The sequence below is a fragment of the Anopheles maculipalpis genome, chromosome X (assembly GCF_943734695.1).
Source record: "Anopheles maculipalpis chromosome X, idAnoMacuDA_375_x, whole genome shotgun sequence".
Lineage (NCBI taxonomy): Eukaryota > Metazoa > Arthropoda > Insecta > Diptera > Culicidae > Anopheles > Anopheles maculipalpis.
In genome coordinates this window covers 12,365,141-12,386,521 of record NC_064870.1, presented here as the reverse complement: position 1 = coordinate 12,386,521, position 21,381 = coordinate 12,365,141, and the positions used below count along the sequence as shown (strand labels likewise).

The window sequence follows — 21,381 nt, the reverse complement described above, 5'->3', positions numbered from 1 at the left end:
ACCCCGATCAATCGATTCTTCAACCAACTTTGCCGTTTAGCAGTATGAGTGTACGGGACGGCACGATGAACCGGAACAGCTGTAGTAGCAAGATGTTGACCGAATTTCTCCCTCCGAGAGGCAACCCCCGGAGGCAATAAGATAGAGAGAGAGAGAAAGAGAAAGAGAAGGTGAGAACGAGCGGGAGAGGGAGAGCGCGAGAAGGCTTTGCAAAGACACAAAATAGACGAGGGTGGGTAAAGGGCAATGGCGAGCTGCGAACGGGAGGTGCGGGCTGACGAACCGGAACCGGGCAGCTCTGGAAGACCGGCCAGGAGGGAACAGCCGGGCACGGAAGTGGACCACGAAACGGAACAGGATGGATTGGCGATTGGAGGTGGTGGTCCAAGCACGAACGGACCCATCGAATCCGACGAAGATGACGAGGATGAGGATGAGGAAGACGAGGAAGAGGAGGAGGAACCACCCGAATTGCGGGTCGCTGCACAGCAAGACTGTCCTCCAACACCGTATGAAGAGTGTTTGGATTTAAAAATGTTCGAAATACGCACCGAACCGGAAGACTCAGTACGGGAACCGCCATCCGAGGGCGTGGAAGAAGTACAGCAGGAAGAACGGGTTGATTTTGCTGACGGTATGTACCGCATTCGCTATTATTACCCTAAAGCAGTAATTAATAGACATCCTTCTTCACTTCTTCGCCCTGATAAGGTCCACCCTACATCTGAGCTCAGTGTTAATGTCTCGTACGAGTTCCCTTTTTTTTTGCGACAGAATCAGGACTTCAATTTCCGTAAGCTAAATTATATGAAATTGCATCAAATTTTCTCAAACTCCGACAGGTCTTTTTTGGCTAGTGTTTAGCAAGACTTAATAACTCTTGTTACTTTCGTTGGGTTTTTAAATTCGCCATCTACAAACGTGCAATGTATACCCTTTACCTTATCCGTCTTCAATCCCGATTCCACTTGCATCCCCGTTCATTCTGTTTACCCCTTCCGTTCTAACCCTTGGTAGTTCTTCCGTCGATAATCCTATCGACATCTGCTCCTTATTTGTCGAGGATTTTTCCAGCAACATTCTAGTACCTTCCGAAAAACCAACATCCTTCGTCTCGCGATGTCTCCCATGGATCGATAAGCTCTGTCAGCTGCTGCTCTGGGTTTATCAAAGATGAATCTATCCAAACTCTTGTCTCAAGCTACTGTTTGTCTCCTTGGTCTGATCGCTGCTTGAGTTCATCCTTATAAGTTTCTTTTGTGTTTTTTCTTATTCGTTAGGCTAGGTTCGGTCAAGTTAGGTATTCTTAAGTTACATTTAGTTTTATGCAAATTTTGTCCAACCACTAGGCAAACAAGTAAACTGAATTGAATAGAATTAATAGAAATTCTTTGCCTATTTTCAACAGGAAATCGAAATAAACCGGACAACGCTATCCCCGTAGACTTCGGCCTCACTCCGTCCGCTTCCTGCGTGCGGCGGAAAAGCGAACAAGCCCTAGACGCACATTCCGATCCCGATACGAACAGTGTAGAATCCACGATGGCCAAAGAGGACCCCGGTCCGAATCCGAACGGTACGAAGAAAAAAGTTCGCCCCAATCGGCTCGCGTCCCCCGATGGGGTTGGCTGTACGCGCAAGAAGCAGCAATTCTGGATCGAGGGAAGCTCGGGCCACCGTCCACTGGAACGTTCATGGCCGCCGAAAGGTGCTAAATCGCACCGCAACTCGTCGAATCGTACCTATCCGTTGGTTGCCGGGGACGGATTCTCCTTTGACATTATCGATATGGACGAACAGGAACAGCAATCGCTGGAGGGGGAGGGTGCGGTAGGAGGATCGGTTGGTGAGGGGATGCCGGATGTGGAAGGTAATAGTGCGGTTGGTGACGCATCGACACCATTGCGAAGGATGCGACTGGATCGGAATGGTAACGATACGCCGGACGCGATCCGCACCCGAAGCGGTGGACAACCCGGGAAGATACCACTGAGGAAGGTGGTGCAGGAGGTCGGTGAGGAAGGTACGTTGGGCGAGGGAGAGATGGTGGCGCGAACGGTACGTCCGCATCGTCCGCTCGCTAGAACACCGTCGAGCGGACGCGAACCGAGAAGCCGTCGTCCACTTCCGGTCGATTATACGATGGATGTGGCTGCACCGTCGGTACATACGGTACGGAGTCCGGCCAGTGGTCCAGGTAGCCCGGTACTGCGAGAACCGTCACCCGAACCGGCAAGACCACAGCCAAGGCCTTTAACGCGTGTCGGTGGAAGAATAGGGTCGGATCTGGTATGTCCACCGACGCCAACACATCACGCACGAAGAAATCGAATGGCCGGAGCGGTTATGTCCTCGGGTGCAGCTTCTGTTGCGCCGGTGGAGCATAATTATGGACCCCAACTGGTGGAACCAGAGCCGGAAATAATCATCCCGGATGAGGGTGCTGCTGTGGGGAATGTTGCCGGATCGGACCATGCCGGTGTGGAAGGTGCCGTTCGGCACGTACCAAGCATGCGATTGCCATCGATCCCGGAGCGTACCCGTGCGATTCTTGCCGAACCGGACGAACCGCTACCGCCAGCGTGGGAAGCTCGTATGGATAGTCATGGGCGGATCTTCTACATTGACCACGCAACGCGCACCACATCCTGGCAGCGGCCCGGACCGCTCGGTACATCCGCCGTCTTGGCGCACGGTCCGGATCCTCACCGGCAGCAGCTCGATCGACGCTACCAATCGATTCGCCGCACAATCTACGAACATATGCGACAGGAAAATGGACCCTCAACGTCGGGCAGCTCAACTGCCACACGGTCACGCTCTAGCTCGACCGGTGGTGGCCGTTCTACGCTCACCTCCACCACCGGCAGTCCCTTCCATCCCGCCCTACTGATGATCTGTCGGTCCGATTTTTACTCGATGCTACACACGAACGGGGAAGCGATCCAGCTGTACAACAGAAATGCCGCCCTAAAGCACATGGTGTCACGGGTGAGGCGCGATCCGGGTTGCTTCGGTCGGTACCAGCACAACCGTGATCTGGTTGCGTTGGTTAACTGTTTTGCGCTCACCAACCAAGACCTGCCGAGCGGCTGGGAAACAAAGCTTGACCAAAGCGGGAAGCAATTCTTCATCGACCACGTTAATCGGCGTACCTCGTTCATGGATCCAAGGCTACCGACGGAGGGTCCTAGAAGTCGGCATCATCGTCCACCGGTTGGTGGTGGCAGTGGGGGTGGTGGTGGTGGTGCGATGTTACTTCCCGTCGCTAGTCCTTACCCTGATGAACGGCCCATTCCACCGCCCCGACCACCGGGCACCATTTCTCGGCTGGCGCACATTGGATCGCCCGAAATTCCCGTCGCGTACAACGACAAGGTAAGTGAAATTTGTCGCGCAAAATATGAGTGATAATGAAAATATGAATCACATATTGAAAATCAATCCTTCCCTCCCCCATTTTAGGTGGTTGCGTTTCTTCGCCAACCGAACATACTGGAAATTTTGCGTGAACGGCACGGGGCGGCTGCCTGTTCCCGGAATTTGCGTGAAAAAATCAACTCCATTAGAGTCGAGGGTACAACGGCACTCGACCGGTACAGTCACGATTTGGAGCTTACGATTCTGTTGAGGTGAGTGCATTTGTTTGTATTGAGGGAGGTTCTCTTTACCCTTCGAGGTGTATCCTTGAATATTTTGGTGGACATTTATATTATCCCGTGATTTTTGATGTACACATCCGCGCCCGAATTTAAGTGTCGGACCAGATCACACGATAGTGCTTATTATTTACCAAAAATAGAATCATATGCGTTTCGGTTTCAAGGCGCAAATAAAAATTTCTTGAAACGATCGCAAGAATCTAAAGGCGAATCATCCAAAGCGAACTATGATCTATGCATCGGATGGTGAAATGTTTATCTGGATAAGCCTTGCACTTTATCGGGTTAAAGATCTCGATAAACACATTTTCGGCGATACAGAGGTTTGAGAACGTAATAAACAAATAGAATTTTGATATGATTAAGTACTCAAAATTGGAGGTATTGCTGATTATGAAGGGAATTCCCTACACTTCCTACACCACAACAAGGAAAAGATTCATCTTAAATACTCAGGGTGATACTTTTTAACGGAATGTGTCCAAAATCACTTGTTTAAAATTTTTCTTCTTGATTTAACGATAATTTAACGCCGGCCATCGAAGGGTTTACATCGAATGCCGGTACATCGTAGTTGGATAAGTCAGTCCTCACTACGCGGGTACGACGATCCGGATGGGATGGGGAACCCCGAGATCCTGCCGCCCGCGGTGAAAATGTTTCATTAAATTCATTTTCATTAAATAATATTTTTAAAACGTTAAAAAATTGGTGGATCCAAAGCGAATATGTTTGGTAAAGTGCTCAAAACATACCAAATACCCCTGTAATCACACTGAAAGTGTTCTTTGTTCAGTTGCTGTAAAATCAAATCAATAGCTAGAGCTGAAAAATAAAACTAACCTGCACTAGCCACTCTAGTCGTACGTGCGCTTGTCATTTTCGTATTTCGAAACATAAACAGTACGTACTAATCGTAACACTTCGTCCGGTGATGCGTAAATCAATCTCCAAAAGAAAATATTGCCACGCTGGAACCGCTGGCGGTTCGGAAGATTGTACACTTGCCGCACATATGGTCCGGCTAAGCGGATTGCTTCTGTGTCATTCCTGTGGTTGACTTTCGAGCGAACGGGCACGTTTGCAGCAGGCTCTTGCCAAGTGGTTCTAAAGGCTTGTGTTTGTGTGAATTCGGTTCTAATTGTGGGTTTTAGGTGTTGAAGTTGAAGATTTCTGTGGAAGTTTGTAGTTTATTTGGTGACCGAATTTCGTATCTTATTGGTGTGTAGAGAGACATCGGGGTTTCTCGTGTTAAAGTTCTGATATTATTTCTGTAAGAATATTCTAAAGCTTCAATCAATTCTTCCAAAAAAAAAAATAATAAATAAATAAAATCACCCGCTTTTCCAGAACGAAGAAACGAATTCTATCCGACCGGTGTATAAAATCTGCGCATAATTAAAATGCGTTGGTGTAGGTCAAGAAAACAGCTGCGAATCAGGGGCGTCAATCGTTTAGACTAGGTGTAGAATTTCGAGCACAGCATTCCTGCTAGAGTATAGAATCCGCAAATTCTAATCTTCAGTTGCCTTAAAGTTGCTAACTAGACATTGTTTTCACAGTCTATTTGAGTCACAATGCTCATAAAAGAGGGCTTGTCCGGTGTCCCGACATTCTGAAGTCTTTGTATGTTCAACAACTGTCTACCAGACGCAGTAGGTAGTAGCTGTAGTGCATTTCCCACATCAAACAACAGTAAGCAGCAGCGATTTCCTATTTCCATCATCGGCAATCGTACGATTTCCGGCCGGCAAGAAACCGTACACCAGAAACAAAAAACCTTAAGGCGAGATTCTGTTGTTGTTGATTTGCTCTCGCAAGTGTGGCTCGCGACCCGTATCACATGCCGGTGGTCTTTCGAGTGCGGATGTGTTTATCGCGTGGGGTATGGGGAATTCTTCGTTGCAAAAAAGCTGATGTTTGGTGGTCTTTATTGTCATTCAACTAATTTCGAACGATTCGACAATCGTGAACGTGACAAAATCAAAGATTTTTTCTTTTCGTGTGTGTTGTATCAAATGCGCTAAGCCCTCCAATGCGTAGTCTGACGTTTGGGACCCAAGTGGTTCGATTTCGACTTCGATTAGACTTTTAATAGAAATAAATAGTTTCCTCACTTTTATGAGCTCAACAAAATATAATTAAGATGCAGAAGGAAGTAGAGGAAAAAAAATCCCAAAAGTGCATACAAAGCATAAGCAAAACGGTTTGTTTTTGTTTCTCTCTTCCGGCCGTGTATGTGTCTTCGCGTAAGAAGGTATCGCCGGGCCAAACCCCTCCCGCCCGCACGGTCGGCATACGAGAGCACATTGCGAATCAGGAGAATCTTCTAGCCCCAGCTGTGTGTGTTATTGTCGCGAGCGCATTGCGTGTATCATTCCGGTGGTCGTCATTCGAGCGAACGGACACGTTTTCGCGCGCGCAGGAAAAGTCGAAGGCTCCGCCGTCCAGCATAGATGGTGCGTGTGTGCTGTTGCTTTTGTGTCGTTTCGTTTCGGTTGTCTATTTCGTCTAGTGTGTCCGGGTGTTTTTCGGTGTTGTTGCAGTAGCTACAATCAAAGCCTTTGCGCTTATCAACGATCAAAAAACAAAAAAAAAAAAAACCCATCAACTGGCAAAGATTACCGACCAGCTTCTTTGATAATTGAAAGCCAACAGCACTACGGGAGTGCGCTTGGTGTTACCAGTTACACAAGTGGCCACACCTGAAGCGTGCCTATTAAACCGTACAATTCATCCGATTGCATGCAACTCGTCGATTGATGACTCTCCAAGCACGTTTGCACCGCAATGCATGTGCGACAGGAATGATTTAATCCTCCACATCGCATGATATTTGACGTCGTCGATTGAAAGCAACCACATCGACCGGAAGGTTTTATGCTTCGATCGCGATCCAGTCCTCCGGGCGAAGAAGTTAATTGGCTGCGGCTCGATTTCGACTGACTCATAGATATCGTTAGCGGCGTACCGGAGGCTGATGTCATTTTTTGGTGGTGATGGTGGCTGAGATTATCTGTCGATTGGTGTTGCCCGGCTGTGCAACATCAGCAGTATTCTTGGTTTGCTATTATTGAATGCTCGAACTATTTATTTAGGACAGTCTGCAAAAATAGGAATATCTGTTTATATCGCGTTTGGATGTCGCAAGACAAATGAATCCTAGTCGTGTTGGGTCACCACTTGTAACAAGTCACGTGAAGTTAAAGTGTTCTAATTTTAGTGTTTAGTGTTGTCTTATCGTCATGTAAAAGAATTCTCGCTATTCCCCCGTCCCTTGATTTTATTCTCTGGGAAGAATTTTCCCTGTTTTTCAGTTTTCGTGCTGAGATGCATGTGCCGGTTGTGTAGAGTGTAATAGAAATGCGTCATTTGCTTCCCTATCTGCGACGGCTCCCTCTCACCAGTTGCAGTAGGCTCTGTTATCCTGCATACTGTTACGCACAGATTAATGGCGCAGCAGGCAACAGAGTTGCCGGTGGTTTGATAGTGAAAGGATGAGGGAACCAGCTGATTCGCCTTATTACGCCACGTCGCATTATCGGGTGCGTTGCGCGACGTAATAGCAGGTGTAAGTGTGCATCCTGCTTCTTCCTGACGACTGTTTCTCGAGAAAGACGCGTTGTTTGGGTTATTTAGTTTTTAACCGACTTCCATGTTGGGTGCATGAATGAAGTGCAGAAGCAACGCACAATTGACCCGTCAGCTGTGCACGTACACACTCACAGACACATCCAAATAAAGAGAGCTTGTATACCGACGTGTGCACGTGCGTTGCTGTTACGCTTTGTACACCCAAGGGGGTGATCCTAACAAGACAGAACAGCATCATAATTTTTGGGGTGTGTGCCTTTCAAGTGTGTGTGTGTGTGTGCGTGCTTGTGAACAGCATAACAATGCACCGCAACTGCAAGAAACGAGAAGAAGGAGACGGACGAATACGAATAAACGAAGCTAGGCCTCGTGCTGGACTGGGTAGCCACCGGTGCATGGAATCTGGGTCGTTTCTGGGACGCGGTTCGCGACCCTTCGCTAGCTCGCACTCTCGATGAACGACGCTTCTCATCAAGATCGATAAACACACATCCGGAGCGTGGTGATATACGTCTCCAAGAAGAAGAAGGTCGTCGACGGTGGTTCATACATTGGAAATAGCCGACTAAGGAGGGACTGAATGAGGTTTCTACCATTTGCGAGCAGTGATTTTTGTTGGTCTCAACCTGTGTGTGCTACCCATAGTTTTGTAACCTTTCCATTTTTTGGAGACACTCCCCCCCCCCCTCCCCAAGATATCAACAAATTAGAAAAATGGGAAAGCACAAAACGTCCAATTAATAGGTGATCTGCCGTTTTCTACATTTTGTGTGCTTCGGATGTCGCATAAAAAGAGTCTTTTACGCACTCTTGCCTGGTTAAGAGGTGTCTATTATCTGTATCGCTATGTTGACAACAGATAAACCGCACCCTTGAAAGTAGTGTTTCAAGACATTCGGCTATCTTCCTTATCGCTCCAAAAACCGTACCGATCGACACCGGCATTGAACCGCCGGTGGTAGCTTATCGTGACCCTGCAAACATCACCTTCTAGTGTAAACCTGCACTTTATGCTCCTAATAGCTCAATGCCCCCCCCCCCCCCCCCCCTATCCCCCCATCAAGAATAGAACGTTGTCAAGGTAGGTTGTCTCGCGTTGGAAAGTCATCGTCTTTTATGATTATAAGGCGAGCATTCGGAATCGAATGGCACGATAATGGCGAAGCTTACCGGCGTCTTTGTTTGTGCCCTTGTGACCCAAGAACCCAGGCAACACCGGGACAGGTAGAGCACACACACACACACACCGGTAACGAAAAACCCTTCAGGCGTTCGGGATACTGCAGCGGGATGTCTTGTTTTGGGTTTCCTCATTTTTTGATTAAATTTCAGCATCAAATTGACCTATCGAATCGAAACCCCAGCCCGAAAGCACTTTCGCGCCAGAGAAAGTGAGCACCAATCCACTCGCTTTCGTTTTGAGTTTCAGTTCTCGTGCAGGAAAGTAAGGTTATTAGAGGCAGAAGATGCTCCCGAGAAATGAGACTTTGTGTCTCCAATTGGTTTGCAAATGGTGCTGTAATTTATTTAAGGGACACATTCACCTGGAGACTTGCTGGCCGCAGCACAGCCACTGACTTGTCTGCGCGTCCGATCGGAAAGATCGATCAGCCACACATGCACACAAACGCTAGCTTCCGTCCACCGGAGCTACTGTCCAATTAGTGGCTCCCCCACCCGAGAAAGCGTCTCGCGTATCTGCATCCAATCGGCAAACGGCATCTTTGTCACCCCGGATCGATCAAACCGTCCTTGGATGCGTGTGGCGTGCAGCGCGAGAACGGCGAAACGGGTGCAGTGGTGACGGAAGGACTCAAAGCCGTTGCCTGTCCTTGACCATCTCGGGTGGACGTGTGTTAGCGTCCGGGCGAATCCGGAATAATCATCATCATCATCGTCATCACCGTTCTGATCGCAGACATTTTAGAATGCACGGGTGTTCTGAGGTGTTTTAATCGTCGCTTTATCTGAACTGAGCGTACACGCGTGTGTGTGTGTGTGCTGTCCGGAAATCGTTAGATGCTTGACAGACAGATGCAGAATTCAGTGCACTCTTCGGTGAGCGGAACCATCAACAGTTTGATGTAGTACATTTGACCGACTCAAAAGAGACATTCGAATCGAACCTCAAAGATGTGATAGATGTAGTTGCTCTAAGTAAAGTAGATTGAGATCCTAAATGTAGAGTGCTTTTGAACATCACTTCACCGTCTGATTGTTAGATGTGGGAGATCTAATACCTGAAGTCTTAACACATAACTTTGCCGATTAGTTATCAAATTGTATCTCTTTTTTTGTAGCAACGATCTGCAGCGTCAACGCTCCAGGTGCGAACGAAATAAGGCAAATTCGCACAGTGACTTCAGCAATTGGCAGCCGGTACCGGTAACGCCGCTTACTACCAATGACACGGGTAATGACGTGCGTTAATTATGTGCGAATACCGGTTGCAACCAGAATGCAACTACTTTGCATCGTACCAGCTGCTCGCGGCTCGGTAACCGAGGGTCTAGCTTTTGAGACAGTTAAAACATGGAGGCGTTTTTAAGCGGATCATGAAAAGTAGCTACTACTCTGCTCTTGTCAGGGTTGTGGTAATGCGATATAAGGCATTGGAGTTAGCATTTGAGTGCATGAAAGATCCTAAACTTTGCGTTGATCTGAGCAACTCTGAAAGAACACTCTTCTTATCAATGACGGTAGCACTGAAGGTCACCGAGATGTATCTCTACCATCAGGAGAGCATGCCAACAGGCCTTCTTTATGTTTGCAAAGAAGACTCGACGAGAGAGATAGAGAGGGAGGCACAGCGAAAGTGTCGAAAGGAGTCATCCAGCATAACCTAATGAGCTCGCACTTGTTTCGGTTGGATTGCGTATTGACATTGGGAGCAGCTGATGATTTTCCGGTAGTCATATCCAGCATCGGCATGATAGATAATGGAAGGAGACGAGGAGATCTTAAAGGGGAAGCATAAATTTGTACCAAATCAACAAAGAACGACCATCTTGGTGGGAGCAGAACCCACACGCGCACAGGAAGGAAATCACCAAGAGTCGCGTAACATTTTACCGTACGCCGCACGCACATGTTTTCCTCTCGGTTTTGTTTACACATGTCTTTCGCTCTCTTGGTGGTGGCATCGCTGTTGTTGCTTGTCCTGCTTTGTACATGTTGTGTGTGCCAATTTTACCACCCGGTCAAGTGTTGCGCATTTCTGTAGCAAGGGCGTCTGTGTACGATTCCTGACCTAGGGTGCCTTTTTTTTTTTTTTGGTCGATTATTTACGCTCCCGGAACGCTGCCACCCGAAGCTGGAAGACGCGTTCTCACGGGTGTGTTTTCAAATTTGTAACCAGCAATGTACCGTGTGCAATAGGAGCTTAACTCCAAAAGTATCGGCGGCGGGGTTTTTGGGAACCGGTCGCCAACTGGTTGGTAACATATCTTCAAAACGCTTACAACTAATTTCATCTCAGCCAGCGCACACCGCAACACACCGGACGGGTAGAATTCGAGCTAACTGGATGGCAAAACTTTTTTTTTTTTTTTATTTTATTTTATAGAGACTTTGAGCTTTACAGCTTCATTCGCCTCTTTTCTGTTGGTGATGGTGGTTGTCTGGATGGTTATATTTCTTTGTACAAATTACTGATGCGGAGGAACTTGAAGAGTTTTCGTTGTTTGGCCGGGTCGGGAGAAAGTATGTCGGTGATGTTGGTGTCGAGCTGGCAGGATAGTCGTTGGTTGGTGTAGCCGTAGCAGTCGGTTAAAATGTGACGGACGGTGATGTCTACTCCACAGTATGTGCAAAGTGGAGGGCTGGATTTGTCGCAGATGTAGGAGTGTGTTAGCCTGGTGTGTCCGATGCGGAGGCGTGATAGTACTCGTTGGTTGAGGCTTGATTCCGGGTCTTTCCATGCTGCTGTTGTGTGTTTGATGAAGCGGAGGTGTGATTGGTTGTCGTTAGTCCAGGTGGTGTTCCATTTTTCAGCTATTATTCGTTTGGTCCATGTTGTGATGTCTCGGCGTGCTAGGGTGGTGTTGGATTCTGAAGTTCGGGCTCTGCCTTTGTTAGCTAGTCGGTCTGCTTTTTCGTTTCCGCGAATTCCTGAGTGGCCAGGAATCCAGCAGAAAGCTAGTTCTGGTGTGGTGGGGATCTGGTCGAGGTGTTGTATGTGTGGGTCACGTATGACGCCATGTTCTAGGGCGGCTAGAACGCTGGCGCTGTCGGTGAAGATGATATTTGGCTTATCGCTGCGAAGACCTTCGTCGGCGGCGATAAGCATGGCTATTGCTTCGGCGGAGAAAATGGAGGTGTTGTCTGGGAGTTTGATGGCACTATTGTCAAGGTTGGAGTGTATACCGCATCCGGCGGCTTCGTGGAGAACGGATCCGTCGGTGTAGATGTGGTGGTGGTGCGGGTATTTGTTCCGGATGTGATGTGTGAAGATTTGTTTGGCAATATGGCTGCTCTTTCCTGCTTTTAGTTTGTGTTTCAGGTCCCAGTCTATTGTCGGTGGTAGATGATACCAGGGGCGTTCTCCGCGCCTGATAAGCTGGAGAACTTGTGGTATTTGGTGGTTGGTGAGGGTTTGGAGTGCGGTGTTGGCTCTATTGATGATGGGTGTTGCTGGAATTCCTTTTTCTTGAAGTCTGGTTGCTGCTGCTATTATTTTGCTGGTAACGATGTGATGTAGTGGTAGAAGGCCGCTTTCACAAAGAAGTGAATCGGTTGGGCTGGTGATGAAAGCTCCGGTGGATGATCTAACTGCAGTGTGGTAGATTGGTGCTATTTTCTTCTCGAACGTTTCTCTCTTGCGGGAGACGATCTCGATGCCGTAGAGGAGTTTAGGAAGTAGCCAGCTATTGATGATTTTGATGAGGGTGGTGCGCGATGCTCGGTGCTTTCCAGTGCCGAGCATTTTGAAGAGGTTGAGTCGACTTTTTGCTTCTGTTCTTAGTTTTGTCGTGTGTAGGTTGAAGTTCAGTTTGGAGTCAAAGGTCACACCTAGTATGGTGGCGTTTCGTACGTTTGGGATGGGAGTTTTGTTGAAGATGATTGGTTTTTTGTAGTGCGGTCTAGGGCTGTTGCAAATATGTAGGATTTTGGATTTGGAGTTTGATATCTCGTAGCCAGTCCATCTAGCCCACTGTTTCACCTTGTTCACTCCTGCTTGCAGGAGTTTACGAGACTCGACAGAGGAGCTAGATGAAGTAGCTAAGATGATATCGTCTGCGTATATGAAGGATTTTACTTGTGTGGGAATGGAGCAAAATAGGGATTCGATGCTAATGAGGAAAAGGGTTGGTGAGAGAATGGCGCCTTGTGGGACACCATTTTCAAGTGTGTAAGGGTTGGAAAGGTTTGTGCCAATGAGGACTCTAAAAGTGCGGTCGGTAAGGAAACTTTCGATGAAGTTTGTGAGACGTCCACCGAAGCCCCATCTGGAAAGTTGTTCAAGGATGGAATGTCGCCAGGTACGGTCAAAGGCTTTGGATAGGTCTATTATAGCGAGGTCTGTGTGGTGGTAGTTGGTGTGAGAGGATTCTAGCACGTTTTCCAGTTTGGCAAAGTACGTTTCCGTACCCATGCTGCACCGGAAGCCGTGTTGATCTGAGCTAAGCAGGTTTCTATCTTCTATTTCTTGTGTTAGTCTACGGTTTACCATTCTTTCTAGGATTTTCATGATGCAGTTAAGGAGAGATATGGGGCGGTAACTGTCTACGTTATTTTGAGGTTTGTTAGGTTTAGGGATGGGAATGGTTAGGCTGGTTTTCCATTCTATTGGGATGTTACCTGATGACCAGATGTCGTTGTAGATGTTTAGTAGTTTGTGTTTAGCTTGATAGGGTAAGTTTTTAAGGAGAGGATAACCTATGTTGTCTGGACCGGAGGAGGAACCTTTGCATTTTCTAAGAGCCCAGTTGAGCTCTTCTATTGTGAACGGTCTATTGTATCTATGGTGGGTAGCGTTTGTTTTTGGAAGAGGTATGGATTCTGAGTTGGTTTTGTGTGTTTGGAAGTTGGATGGGAAGTTTTTTGTAGCAGAGGCATTCCAAAAATGTTTGGCAAAGGTTTCGGGAACTTCGGAGGGAGGGACTGTGGTATTGGAGGATTCGAGAATAATCGGAGGGGTGTGTGATTTTTTACCTGATAGGACATTCACTCTCCTCCAGACTTCTTTGGAGGAAGAGTTGGGATTAATACTACTAACAAAATTGTTCCAACTGTCCTCTTTCGAGAGACGCACTGCTTCTTTTGCAAGACGGTTAGCTTCACGATATTGTTCCGCTAATATGGGTGTAAAAAAATTGTCTGGGGTGTGGCTGGCTCGACGGAATTTCCGTAAGGCAGTACGCCGGGCTTTAATAGCCTGCGCAACTGTCTCGTTCCACCAGGGGACATTTCTATTGGAGGGTTTGCCCGTGGTACGGGGAATGCTAAGGGAGGCTGCATTTTGTATCATGTGAAGGAATCGTGGGATGGACGGGAGTTCTTCTAAAGGGAGGTTAAAAAGGATTTCGGTTTGGTATTTTTCCCAATCGGCCTCTCCATACTTCCACCTAGGGCGTTGAAGTGGTCGATGGGAGGTAAGACTACTGGAGATGAGCAGGGGATAGTGATCGCTATTGTGTGTATCGTTACCGATGTGGATATTGAATAAAGGTGCAATGGAGGATGAGATGGCACAGTGATCAATGATTGTTCCTGTACCGTTTTTAAGGCAAATATGGGTAGGAGTTTGGTTAGGGAGGACATTTAGGTCAGAGGCTACAAAAATATTGTGGAGGTTGTTCCCGCGGCTGTTCGTTGTAGAACTACCCCAGGAACTGTGTTGTGCGTTCAGGTCACCGAGGATAATGAGAGGGTTGGGAAGCTGGGGTATTAGTTGGGTAAGTTCACTGTTTAAGATTGGATTTGTTAGACTATGTGGTAGGTAGAGGCAAAGAACGGTGGCGGGTAATGAATATTTAATTTTCACAGCTATTGCAGGTAAGTTTGTTGTAAGACTGATTCTTTTGGTTGGGATATTTTTAAGGGTGCCAATGCAAACGCTATGGAAGGGATTGGTTGGGCAGAGATTAAAAAACCAATTGTACTTGTTAAACGGGGTGCTATTTAGAGCCGGGGTGGTGATAACTTCCTGTATTGTTATGATGTTAGGGTTATGTCGGGTTATTAATAATCTAAGTTCTTCTATGTTATTTTTCATGCTTCTGATGTTCCAAGATAGTGCAAATATTGAGGGATGGTTGCTATTTAGATTTTGTGATCCGAATAGGATTTAGGGGGAGATGGTGATCGTAAGGTATTAGTCAGGAGCATGGGTTGGGTCCAGTTGTATGTGTGAGGTTTAGCTGGGTTTTTTCTTCTTCTTACTGCGAGTCGGGATGGGATTTTGGGTTGGGATGGAGGAAGGGATAATTTGGGAGATGGGAGAAGGGTTGGAGGTTTGGGGGGTTTCCTCTTCCGAGGAAGGGGAGCCCTTGTTGCGGGCTCGTTTGCGGGAGAGGGAGGAGGCAGTGGATGTAATTGATTCATCTGAATCAGTTAGTGTAGAGTTCGTCTCTGTGTCGGATTCAAGTGTGCTGTCTGAGTTTTTCTTATTGTTTGCTTTAATCAAGTTTTTGATAAGTTTTTGTTGTTCGAGTAGTTGTTTGTTCATGTTGTCCATTGTTTCGTTTAGTTTAGTGATGGTGGCTTCTTGTTGTTTGAGTGCGTTTTGTAGCGTAGCGATAAGTGTGTCTTTTTCGTCTTGTGTGGTTTGTTGCGCGTATGTCAGTCGTTGTTGTACGAGGGAAGGAGTTACGGGAGAGGATAACATTCTACGTGCTTCACCGTATGAGCAGTTTTTGTCTACTTTATAGTGGATAATAGCTTCTTCTTCCTTATAGCGGGGACAGGAGCGGGATAGGGTATGGTGGTTTTGTTTGCAGTTGGCACAGCATGGGTCAGCAACGCATTCTCCATGCGCTGGTGTACCACAGCTTAAACAGGTTTGGGAAAGTTTGCAATGGAGTTTGGTGTGTCCGAATTGTCCACAGTTAAAGCACTGCATGGGTTTGGGATGGTAGGGACGGGTACTAACTTGGAGTGCGCCAAGACGAATGAATTGCGGGATTTTGGTAGAGTTAATACGGAGAAGGAAGATGTTAGTGGGCAGAATTTCATTGTTAATTTTACGGGTAAAACGACGGACGTGGATTACGTTTTGGGGTTTGAGTTCGTTCAGAATTTCTTCGTCACTAATGCCTTTAAGGTCCGGGGAAAAAACTACGCATTGTACACTATTAAGGGTATGGTGGGGAGTAACTTTTACGGGGGTTGAGTCAATTAATTTTGTCAGGTTTTGTAGTTGTTGGAACTGCTGAAGGCTACGTGTCTTGAGGAGAAGTTTATGTCCGTTGTTGAGTAAACGTCCAGGTTCTGCGAGCTCACCAACTGCACTATGGATCGACTTGCCGATGACGAAGGGATTCTTGGGGAGCACTGAACCATCACTTGTTTCGAGCACTAGGAACTTTAGATCACCATTTGAATTGTTTTTGTCCATCCACCGGGGCACTGTTCTGTCTCTATTAGTTGATCCAAGAGAGGGAAAGTCCCTCTCAAGGGTGGGTGGGCCTGACATAGTGTCGGCCCAGGAAACACGGCACTTTTCAATAGATTTTATCAAACAAAGTTTTGTAGAATTTACGAGAAAATACACTGCACTTCCACTTCACAAACAATTACCACCACAATTTAAATCACAACGTATGTGACACCTAAGCCGGGTGCACAGGCGAGAATTGAGCTTGTGCTTCACACTTGTATCACGCAGGTACGTCCGCTCCGCTCAACAGCTGCTCAGCGAATGTAACGGACGTTTTCTAACACAACTGAACAGTTCTTACGCCTTTTGCGACGACCAGCCGGTAGCGAATGTAAAGCGCAACTGTGGATGGCAAAACGTGCGTGGTACTGGACCAAACATCGAACTACTATCGGGACTGTGTCACGCGGCAGAGTTCCAGTGAGCTAGTGCAAGTGAAGTTTTGGGTTTTATTGTTTTTGTTTCGTTTTGGTTATTTTTTTTAAATGTTAAATGTTTCGCAAAGCCGGAAGTGCTCAGTATTATGCGTTGGTAGGATGAGTGCGGAAAGCAATCTAGCAGACACGGCAAGCCGACGAATGTTTTCGCGTGCGACGATAACCCGTCCGCCGGCGGACGAGGGACACCAACGCTGCTATCGTATTAGCTTTCACAACCGCCGGAAGATCCGCACCCTGGTCCGGGTGTCCGACGGTGAGGAGTATGATGAGGAAGTGGAGGACGGGGATGCAGTTAATATTGAGTGTACGCCGGAACGTCCCATTAGGCGGCGACGGCGATTTTCTATACGGGGCCTGTTCCGTCCGTTCGCCCGTGCCGCAGGAGCGGCAGTTCGCGGTTTCTCCATCGTATTCTCTATGTAAGTATTGTGCTCGAGTTCAGGACGCTCGAAAGGATCGCTTTAGGTGCAGCTGCTATACTTCAACTGCTCATCGTCTCATCTATCTCTCTCTCTCTCGTAGGTTTAATATCTTCGCAATAAAAAGTCTTGCCACCCGCAGACTTTAAATTAATTATTACAACCTCGAGCAGCATTCCAGGTGCATCCCGAAGTAGTAGATGCCAGCAGATGCGCTCTTCCACCTATCTGATGCTTGAGTAATCAGCGGCAAGAGTTGTAAAGGCATGCGGCCTGATGTTGAAAAAAAAACGCGACTATAACTCCGATAAACTCGCATTCACGATTCCTCAACTTTTAGAATCCAACGTGGAATGACGAGAAAATGCACCTCGAAACAAAAAATGTACCAAGAACGCTCGTAAAAGGCGCGCCCGTTCTACGTGTACACGGTCGTAAAATTGGAAATCTCGCTATTCGCTTCGTAGCAACCATTGATTTGGAGTCGGTGTTACGGAGAAAGAGAGGCGAGGGTGAGTCGGAGTGTGTATAGGGCGCGAAGATGCTGCGAAATGGGGTATTGTTGTTGGTGGACCTTAACTGTCGTTTTATGTCGTTTCACTTTGATTATGCTAATTAAACTTTTGGCACCCTTTTCTTTTTTCCGCGATGTTCGATGATGAGCGAGCAAAAGAGGCTTTTGGTTGAGTTTCGAGGGCGGTGGATCGATATTTCCTGCTGGACGTATGACGTCATGAAGGGTTGCCTTGCGTTAATGAATACGCGCTACGAAACTGGATGCATTGGGTAGAGAAGCTCGCCCTAGAATCCGTGAGCTCTAGCATGATCTTCGCGGATATTTGATTCACCTTTTTCTTGGAACAGATACCTTGCTTGAGACTTCATCGCCTTTTCGTCCATCTTGCTGTGAGATCTCTTGCCACAGTAGACTGAGTCCAATTAATGTTCCAGAAGAAACTTTTGCCTCACTTTTCTCACTGGAACTTCGTTTCCTCGTTCGCCACAAATAACCCGAAAGAGGCAATTCTTTTTCATTCGTTTTCAAGCAGGATCTCATCGTAATTATCCATACAGGGTCTTACATTTCCCCGACGTATCAAATCAATATCCATGTTGTCTAGAATATCTGATCACTCGGACTAGTGCATCCCATGGATTCCCATCAGCATCTGCTGCACATTGTAGTTCGAAGAGGTATTAGAATGGATACTAAAACTGACAAGCCTGTTGAGCTAAAGTCCGCCCAAGCAATCGCTTTATAGTGTCCGGCTTATTGTTCCTGCTTCCGTACGCAGCAGAAGCAGTATGAGTCTCTGCTGTTGGTTGTCGCTGTTTGCCGTTGGTTTACAGACGTAAAGAAATAAAAGCAACGTGTGCGAGCATCCTCAATCACGCAACCATTTCGTTACGTTTCAAAGCACCGCACTGCTTCCTAATTCACCGAGCAGAGTGTCGCGTTTTGACATTGACATTGGTCCGTTTTCCTTCCGATCGCTGCATGTTCGGTCAGGTGGATACAAGAGATACTGTGCCTCAAGATGACTCCAAGTCCACTTACCATTATCACATACAATCGACAGTCCAACATTTTAATCATCTCTCCGTAACTGCTTTTGCTCCATCCATTTTATGCGCAGCCTGTTCGAGGACGAGGTGATGAACTATGTGCCGCCGCGTGCACGCAGCCCACCGGAACAGGGCACGTCTGCTGGCTTTAATGTGCACGGTGGGGGCGTCGGCGGCAACACCATGAAGCCGGGTGGACGCCACGTCCAGCGTGCTCCGATGCGGCGCGATTTCGAGGCCAAGCTGCGCAACTTCTACCGGAAGCTCGAATCAAAAGGCTACGGTCAGGGACCGCACAAGCTCAGGTAAGTACTCGCCGGCGGTACTACCGTCGAGAACCCTTTCGAAGTTGCTCGGTTTTTGTTTTATTTTGGACAATCCTGTTCGACGAAGGAGTAAGTGTGTTGTTGGTATTATTAGTACTTTCGATTTGATTTGGAACCTGCGCCAAATCACAAACCTGAAGGTCAATCGAAGGAGCTTGGACGTGGGTGAGGGGTGCGTGTAGTTGTTTTTCTTCGGACTCCGTGGACCGTGAGGCATCGTCGTTGACCGCGTTGGGCTAGATGGGCACTTTGGTCATGGTAGATTGCGCTTCGGCGCATTCATTTAGCGCGTATAAATTGTAAATTGTAAACACCCCCGCCCCTCTCCCACTCCCTTTTTATTGGGGTGGGTGTGACATGGAATCAGACATAACGGAGCACCCAACCAGCAACGCGAAATCTTGCCACCGAATCGCTTTCAATTTTGTGGTGAGTAATAATTTCTTTGTGTGTTCTGTTCTGAACACCAACCGCTTGATCCAGGCTGGAAGTACGACGAGCGCATCTGGTGGAGGACGCGTACGAACGCATCATGGCGGCAAGCCGGCGAGATCTGCAACGATGCCGGCTAAACATCGTCTGGGACACGGAGGATGGTTTGGATTATGGGGGACCATCGCGCGAATTCTTCTACCTGCTGTCGCGCCAACTGTTCAGCCCATACCGGAACATGTTCGAGTACTCGGCGAACGATATCTACACCGTGCAGATCGCACCGGAACGTCCGTCCGATCGGGAAGATATATTGGAATGGTAAGGTTTAGCGTTTTTGGTTGAGAGTGTTTAATTTAAAAAAAATTCTCTTCTTTGCCTATCCGTAGGTATCGCTTTGCTGGACGCGTGTTAGGACTTGCCCTGGTGCATCAGTATCTGTTGGATGCGTTCTTTACCCGTCCATTTTACAAGGCCCTGCTGCGACTGCCCGTCTCCCTGAGCGATCTCGAGTCGCTGGACAGTTCCTTCCACCAGTCGCTTCTGTGGATAAGGGACAACAACATGGATAACTGTGGTGAGCTCGGTCTTAACTTCACCGTCACCGAGGAACGCTCCGACGGTACGTCGATTGACATTGAGCTAAAGCCGAACGGCAGGAACATTACGGTATCGGAACGGAACAAGCGCGACTACCTCGATCGCATCATAAAATGGCGCCTGGAGCGAGGTGTGCTCGAGCAAACCGAATGGCTGGTCCGTGGCTTCAACGAGGTAGTTGACCATCGGCTCGTGTCAGTGTTTGATGCGAGCGAGCTGGAGCTCGTCATTTCCGGCACGGTCGAGATCGATGTGCTGGATTGGCGTGCCAACACGGAGTACCGCGGTGGCTACCACGATACGCACCATGTCATCATGTGGTTCTGGGTGGTGATCGATCGCATGAGCAACGAGCAGCGGCTGCGACTGTTGCAGTTCGTCACCGGAACGTCCAGCATTCCGCACGATGGGTTTGCCGGGTTGCGTGGTTCGAACGGACTGCGACGATTTTGCATCGAGAAGTGGGGCAGTGCGGATGCGCTGCCCCGTTCGCACACCTGCTTCAATCGGTTGGAACTGCCACCGTACCCGACACCGGACGTACTGTACGAAAAGTTGGTGTTGGCGGTTGAGGAAACTAACACGTTCGGCATCGAATAGTCAAAAAAGATGGCGGATTACTGGCTGATCATGGACATAGATTGTATTTTCTTCTTGGAAGATATTGATATGTATTTATTTTATTTAATCTCAACACACACAAAAACATGCGTACATACAGGTGAAAGAGTAGCGATTTAACGCTAGCTAAACTAAGCTCTTTGTTATAAAGATATGTTGAAGAATCTTTTTTTTTTTTGTGGCAGCCAGTTACTTATTTGATAGAAATGCTTGCTAAATTTCCATCAAAACAGGTATCAAACAGTATAAGCAAACAAACGTATTTAAATGTACACGAGAAACATCGAACTCGATTTCGATGGTAGGAGTTAATCAAATCAAAAATTGTTAAATCGAAGCATTACCCAAAAGAAAAGGATTTGTGTAAAGTTTTTTTTTAAAGATTAAACTCAGTACCAGGGCACCATCACACCCCTCCCCCAAAACGCCAGTAGTTCTTTGCAAATGTGCCATCGGGTATGATATCTGATTAGGATAATAAGTCGCGCGTACAATAGGATGGGCGAATCGGGTGACTGTTTTCTGCAAATGCATTTCGATACGATTGCTAGAAGCAATCTCTTAACTAGCAGGAAAAACAAAGCACTAAACTGCACCGACTAATGATCCTTTTACTTCCGCCAGTCGAACCATATCGACCCACGAGCCTGAAGGCATCGTTAGAAGTTGTTGGTAATCCGCCTCGTCCAGCTTGCATCGTTAGGCGGCGTACGCTTTTATGTTATTTTTTGTTATTCTCCCTTCCTTTTCCGTACCGAACAAACGAGACGGCATCATTTCCAGCATCTTCTTGTCACACCGCATTGGTCCGTGCTTAATTTTTGTATAGTGAAATGACACTTGCTAGCTGGACCTGGTGCCGCCTTGCAGCGAATGGTCCGCAAACGTGATAAATGGTATGCAAATGTAACGCGCAGGCGAACGCATTTTAATTAATTGCTCCAGCTAATCGAAGACGCGCGAAACCGTTATCGGTGCCTTCGATAATTGATAGTTGCGAGGTGGCGGCAGTAAAGTAAAGGTGGCGGCAGTGTTGTTTTTAATTATCTTTGCTTGTCATTAACGCGTAATAGTTCACACTCACATAGGAAACGATTCGGCTTTTTTGCCTTCTTTCGCAAA

General features: G+C 47.4%; 1 protein-coding gene across 1 annotated transcript; it reads left to right on the top strand.

Annotated features, from left to right (window-relative positions):
* The first annotated feature begins 246 nt into the window (after nucleotides 1-246).
* On the top strand, nucleotides 247-20,238 carry LOC126567243 (E3 ubiquitin-protein ligase HECW2). The gene is made up of 6 exons (XM_050223476.1): nucleotides 247-634; nucleotides 1,409-3,378; nucleotides 3,466-3,632; nucleotides 18,352-18,585; nucleotides 19,090-19,359; nucleotides 19,428-20,238. Exons 1-6 carry the CDS (start codon nucleotides 247-249, stop codon nucleotides 20,236-20,238), a joined length of 3,840 nt encoding a protein of 1,279 aa, XP_050079433.1.
* Nucleotides 20,239-21,381: the final 1,143 nt, after the last annotated feature.